The sequence below is a fragment of the Nicotiana tomentosiformis genome, chromosome 2 (assembly GCF_000390325.3).
Source record: "Nicotiana tomentosiformis chromosome 2, ASM39032v3, whole genome shotgun sequence".
In the NCBI taxonomy this organism is placed as follows: domain Eukaryota; kingdom Viridiplantae; phylum Streptophyta; class Magnoliopsida; order Solanales; family Solanaceae; genus Nicotiana; species Nicotiana tomentosiformis.
The window spans coordinates 114,143,096-114,150,302 of record NC_090813.1 but is presented as its reverse complement, the minus strand read 5'-3'; the positions used below and the strand labels follow the sequence as shown (position 1 = coordinate 114,150,302).

The following is a 7,207-nucleotide window of genomic DNA, read 5'->3' as shown; positions in this document are numbered from 1 at the left end:
ACGAAGTCGATCCTTAATCAATTTAATCTTTTCCAAAGCATCCTGAACCAGATCTATACCCAATAGCCTAGCCTCACCCGGCTCAAACCAACCCACTGGAGACCGACATTGTCTATCATACAAAGCCTCATACAGGGCCATATGAATGCTCGACTAATAACTGTTGTTGTAGGCAAACTCTGCAGGTGGCAAGAACTGATCCCAAGAACCCCCAAAATCCATCACACACACACGGAGCATATCCTCAAATATCTGAATAGTGCGCTCGGACTGTCCGTCCGTCTAAGGTTAAAATGTTGTACTCAACTCCACCCGAGTACCTAACTCATGCTGTACGGCTCTCTAGAAGCGCAATGCAGATTGTGTACCCTGATCAGAAATGATAGATACCAGCACGTCATGAAGCCTGAGAATCTCGCGAATGTAAACCTGAGCCAGCTGCTCCGAAGAGTAAGTAGTAACCACAGGAATGAAATAAGCTGACTTGGTCAATCTATCCACAATCACCCAAACTGCATCAAACTTACTCTGAGTCCGTGGAAGTCCAATAACGAAATCCATAGTGATACGCTCCTATTTCCACTCCAGAATCTCTAGCTTCTGAAGCAGTCCACCTGGTCGCTGATGCTCATACTTACTTCACCTGCTGACAATTTAGGCACAGAGCTGCATCCTCCACTATGGCTTTCTTCATCCGCTTCTAGCAATAGTGTTGCCTTAAGTCCTGATACATCTTCGTGGCACCTGGATGAATGGAGTACCACGGACTGTGAGCCTCCTGGAGAATCAATTCACATAAACCATCTACATTGGGCATACATAGCCTGCCCTTCATCCATAATACAACGTCATCTCCAATAGTGACTTACTTGGCATCACTGTGCTGAACCGTGTCCTTAAGGACAAGTAAATGAGGGTCATCATAGTGACGCTCTCTGATACGATCATAAAGAGAAGACTGAGAAACCATACAAGACAAAAATTTGCTCGGCTCGAAAATATCCAATCTGAAAAACTGGTTGGCCAAGACCTGAACATCCAAGGCTAAAGGCCTCTCTACTACCGGTAGATATACCAAGTTGCTCAAACTCTCTGCCTTGCGACTCAAGGCACCAGCCACCACACTGACCTTCCCGGGATGATATAGAATGGTGATATCATAATCCTTAAGCAACTCCAACCACCTCCGTTGCCAAAAGTTAAGATCCTTTTGTTTAAACATATATTGTAGACTTCGGCGATCAGTGTAGACCTCATAAGGGACACCATACAAATAGTGCCGCCAGATCTTCAAGGTATGGACAATAGCTGCTAGCTCGAGGTCGTGGACATGATAGTTCTTCTCATGCACCTTGAGCTATCTAGATGCGTAGGTAATCACCCTACCATCCTGCATCAACACCGTGCCGAGACCAATGCACGGCGTATCACAATACACCGTATAGGACCCCAAACCTGTAGGAAATACCAACACTGGGGTTGTCGTCAAAGCAGTCTTGAGCTTTTGAAAGCTCTTCTCACACTCCTCGGTCTACCTGAACGGACCACCCTTTTGGGTCAATCTAGTCATAGGTACTCCAATATACAAGAAACCCTCTACAAATGGACGGAATACCCCGCCAAGCCAAGAAAACTCTGGATCTCCATAGCTGAGGATGGTTTGGGTCAACTCTGCACTGCTTCAATCTTCTTCGGATCTACCTTAGTCCCCTCACTCGGTACCATATGACCCAAAATGCCACTGAATCTAGCCAGAATTCACACTTTGAAAATTTTGCATACAACTTCTTTTCTCTCAAGTTCTGAAGCACAATCCTCAGGTGCTGCTCATGATCCTCCCGGCTCCGGGAGTACGCCAGAATGTCGTCAATAAATACAATGACAAACGAGTCAAGATAGGGCTGAAATACATTGTTCATCAAGTGCATGAATGCTGCTGGAGCGTTGGTCAGCCCAAAAGACATCACAAGGAACTCATAATGACCATACCGAGTCCTGAAAGCTGTCTTCGGGATATCTGGCTCCCAAATCTTCAACTGATGATAGTCTAAATGCAAGTCGGTCTTAGAGAACACTCCGGCACCCTGAAAACTGATCAAATAGGTCATCAATATATGGCAATGGATACATGTTCTTCACTGTAACCTTGTTTAACTAGCAATAATCAATACGCATCCGCATAGAACCATCCTTATTCTTTACAAACAAGACATGAACACCCCAAGACGACACGCTGGGCCGAATGAAGCCCTTATAAAGCAACTCTTGCAACTGTTCCTTTAACTCCTTCAACTCTGCTGGGGCCATACGATAGGGTGGAATAGAAATGGGTTTTGTGCCCGATAACAAATCAATACCAAAGTCGATATCTCTATCGGGTGGCATGCCCGAAATATCCGCCGGAAATGCATCTGGATAATCCCTCACTATCGGAACTGACTCGAGGGTAGGAGTGTCAGTACTAACATCCCTCACATATGCCAGATATGCATCACACCCCTTCTCAACCATCCGTTGAGCCTTTAGAAATGAGACAACCCTCCTAGGAACATGATCTAAGGTACCTCTCTACTCTAGCCGCGCTGGAGTGACAATCAAGGATAGTGTGATAGGGCGACAACCAGTCCATGCCCAAAATAATATCGAAATCCACCATACTGAGCAATAATAAATGGTCTCTAGTCTCAAAACCACTAAGAATAACCAGACACGACTGATACGCATGGTCAACAATAATAGAATCACCCACGGATGTAGATATATAGACAGGAGAACTTAAAGAATCGAGGGATACACCCAAATATGGAGCAAAATAAGATGACACAAAGGAATATGTGGAGCTTGGATCAAATAAAACTTATGCATCTCTATGATAGACCAGAACAATACCTATGCTGACAGAATCAGATACAACTACCTCCATCCTAGCAGAAAGAGCATAGTATCGGGCCTCCCCCTCTAGGGCGATCTCTACTTGTCCGACCTCCACCTTAAGTTGGTTGTGCGGGTGGAGTGGTAGTTGGTGCTGTAACCATAGCCTGAGGACCCGGTGGATCACGCAGTGCCTGAGTGGTCTGTGGAGGTGCACCCCTCCTGAGTCTGGGGTAATCCCTCACTACATGATGAGTGTTCCCACACTAAAAAAAAGCTCTCGAAGGACATGACTAATATGGCTGGCTCGGTCCTGATCGGCTGGACTGACCGCTAAAAACATCCCATGTATGAGACACACTAGACAATGGTGGTGCATAATAAGGAGCCTGGGCCTAGGAGTTGTCGGAGCACCGCTGGCGGTTGGAAGTGCTGAATGAATAGGGCGACCCACATAGCACCTACCCTAACGAGTTGCAGCTGGGGCATGAGTACCACTATATGTGCAAGACTCTTGAGACCTTTTGGCCTCTCTCTCCTCCCTCTCCCGAGTAAACATACCCTCCAATCTCCTAGCAATCCCTGCTACCTGCTGGTATGCGATATCCATCTCTAACTCTTGGGCCATGCTAAATCTGATACTGGGGATGAGCCCCTCAATAAATTGACGAACCCGCTCCCGAACAGTAGCAACCAAGGCTGGTACATGCCTGGCCAAATCACTGAATCGGACCGCATACTCTGACATGATCATAGAACCCTGGCGCAACTGCTCAAACTATGTGCGCCATGGATCTCTGAGACTCTAGGGGACATACTTCCTCAAGAACATATTCGAGAACTGAGTCCAAGTGAGTGAAGCTGCCTCTATCAGATTACTCAACTCATACGCTCGCCACCACTGGTAGGCCGCTCCTCTAAGGTGGAACGTAGTGAAAGAAACCCCACTAGACTCCGCAACACCCATAGTACGGAGGATATGATGGTACTCCTTAAGAAAACCCTGGGCATCCTCTGACGCCAAGCCACTGAAAGTAGGAGGGTGATATTTCTTGTACCTCTCGAGCCTCAGCTGCTCCCCCTCAGAAACTGTTGCCCTAACCTCGGGCTGAACTAGAGCTACCGGCTGCATCGGTATGACCTCAGGAACCTGGTCGACTTGAACCCTTTGATCTAGGGTACGGGTGGCGGGAGTCAGTGCTCCTTCCCCGAACTGGGCGAGAGTCTCCTGGAGGGTTAGTGCAGTAACAGGCATCTTAGGTGCCTTCCCTCCAACTGGAGCTACTGGTGGCTCCTCTGTAGCAGCTCGTACGGGTGCTCTAGCTGCACCACGTGGACATCCTCAGCCTCTACCTCGGCCTCTACCCTGGCCTCTCGCGGCTCTAGTAGGGGGCGCGGGTGTCTGGTCATCTGATCTAGTTGTACGTGTCCTCACCATCTGTAAGAGAATAAAAAGATAGAAATCTAGAATTCGAAGTCAAAATCTCGCATGATAAGGAATCAAAGAAGTGAAGCTTTTCCTAACAGTTCCATAGCCACATGAAGATAAGTACAAACGTCTCCGTACTGATCAGTGTTTTATAAGGCGTGGGGCGTAAGGCAGGCGTTTTACATATGCCTCAGCGAGGCGTAAGCCCCGAGGCACGAGGTGTAAGCCCCATAGGTATTTAATTTTTAATATTTTATAAAATAATATAATGATAGTAAATATTTATAAACATGTAAAATTGCATAAAAATTGAAGAAAACTATAAATATGTGAAATATAAATAATATCTAGCATGATTCTTAAGTATAACTAATGCATACAAATCACGACGTCTTTAGTTTTCAAATAATTAAAAACTTACAATTTCTTTTAAAAAAAAAGATCAAACTCCACATTTTACCTTCCTAAAAGTAAATAATTAATAAAATCTTATTAGTACGATAATTAAAATATTACTCCTTCATGAATAAATACAAATTAGTTTAAAATATCAAATTAATAAAAGTGTATAACAAGGAGGGACAAATGAACTAAGACACGACCAATAACAAGTGAAGATATAAATTCGTAATACTATGTCTCATTATTAGAGTTATGCTCAATCTTCATATTTCTATCGATGAATAAACTTTTATCATTAATTTGTTAAAGAATTTTGAAGGTCAACAATATTAATTAGGAAATTCGACACGTGATTTGCGTTAGAACTGTTAGGCGAGCCCCGAGTGTTGGGCGTTAGGCGTGTTTAGGGCGCACAGTCGGGCGCTTGGGGCGTAAGCCTCACAGAACTAAGCCCCATACATGAGCCCCAGGGCATTTTGCAAGTGCCCCGCCCAGGGGCGAGTCCCAGAAATATCTTTTAAAACACTGGTACTGATCCGCGAGATTCTACTAAACCTGTCTGTGACTCATAACACCTATGAACCTAGAGCTCTCATACCAACTTGTCACGATTCCAATTTCCCTTCGTAGGATGTCGTGACGACACCTAGTCCCTAAGACTAGGTAAGCCTAACAATTATGCGTAATAACTGAATATAAAGCTAAAACTCAACCTCAACCTCAACCTCAACATCTGAAATAAATAAGAACTGCGATTCAAAATAGTTACAACTCCCAAAATCCAGTAGAAATAAGTCACAAGCTCTAAAGAGAAAATGCTAAGTATCTCTATACATCAGAGTCTAATGAAAATAAAGAAAATAATATAATAAAGATAGAGGGGGACTGCAAGGTCTATGGACGCTGGCAGATGTACCTTGAAGTCTTCACATACGGGCTATCTCACTGGTACTTGGTTTGGTAAGCAATACCTGGATCTGCACAAAAATATGTACAAAAGTATAGTATGACTACACCACAACGGTACCTAGTAAGTGCCAAGCCTAACCTCAGTAGAGTTGTGACGAGGTCAGGTTAGGGCCCTACTGAAAATAATAGGAAACAAGGCAGGAGATATAATAATATAATGAAATGACTGAGAAGTGAATAATGAGAAATTACAGAAAGATAACAACACAGCAAATGGAGGTAAACAACAGGGGCACTTCCGAGGTACCGCCTCGTAGTCACAAAAGTAAATATGCAACAAGGGCGCTCCCCAGGTACCGCCTCGTAGTCCAAAAAGTAAATACATAATAGGGGCGCTCCCGAGATACCATCTCATAGTCCCAAAAGTAAATACACAACAGGGACGCTCCCGAGGTACCACCTCATAGTCCCAAAAGTAAATACACAACAGGGGTGCTCCCGAGGTACCACCTCGTAGTCCCAAAAGTAAATATGCAACAAATAACCAATGGGACAAAGAAATTACAGCAAGGAATCCTAGACTTAAAGACTGAATACAAAATCAAGGAAGCATGTAATCCAACTAAGTATGTTGCACAAATTGCAAGTAAGAGATAAGATACGTAGACATGTGATATTAGGCTAAACATGATGATTACACATGCTAGAGCAACTCAGTTAAGGAATTAAAAAGAAAACTACTTAGCAAGAACCGGATTTTTAACATTTAATCAGAGTACGCACTCGTCACCTCGCGTACACGGCCTTCACGTATTTCAAATACCATAACAGTACCAAAACCTAAGGGGAGTTTCCCCCATTCAAGGTTAGACAAGTCACTTACCTCGAACCTCGCTCAATCAATCAATAAGAAGGCCTTTCTCTCGATTTTCCAACTTCAATCGGCTCGAATCTATCCAAAGTAATTACATACTATAAATATAACTATAAAAAACTAATTTAAATAATGAAATTATGACTTTAGCAAAGAATTAAAAAATCGCTCCGAAAAGTCGACCCAGACCCACGTCTCGGAACCCGACTAAAATCACTAAATCCAAACACTCATTCGATAACGAGTCCAACCATACAAGAATTACTCAAATCCGACCTCATTTGGCCTTTCAAAACCCAACAATTCGGTCTAAGAACTTTCACCATTTCCCCCCAAATTTTCAACCCAAGTCCTTAATTAAATGAAGGAATTAATGATAGAATATTGGAGATTAATCAAAAATGAGTCAAGAAACATTACCCAAATGTTTCTTCTGAAAATCTCTCGAACAATCGCCACAAACCGAGCTCTTTAGGTCCAAAAATCTATGTGAGATCAAACCCTCAAAATTAGGCCTTTTCTGCCTAGGACTTCTGCATCTGCGACAAAGTTGGCCGCATCTACGGTCTCGCTTCTGCGGCTCATCATGCTTTTGTGGACATCACTTCTGCGAGAAGCTGTCCGTTTCTGCGAAGCAGTTCCCCTTCTCATATTTCCGCATTTGCGATTGGTTTCAGAGTGAAATGGGACACATAGTCCCCAAAAGGGAAGTTTAAGTCGTA

General features: G+C 43.8%; 1 protein-coding gene across 1 annotated transcript; it reads right to left on the bottom strand.

The window, feature by feature from the left end:
• Positions 1-342: 342 nt before the first annotated feature.
• Positions 343-1,222, bottom strand: LOC138905430 (uncharacterized). Its single transcript, XM_070193955.1, has 3 exons — positions 870-1,222; positions 639-744; positions 343-438 (listed from the first exon to the last, which is right to left on the bottom strand). The coding sequence occupies exons 1-3, from the start codon at positions 1,220-1,222 to the stop codon at positions 343-345; spliced, it is 555 nt and encodes a 184-aa protein (XP_070050056.1).
• Positions 1,223-7,207: the final 5,985 nt, after the last annotated feature.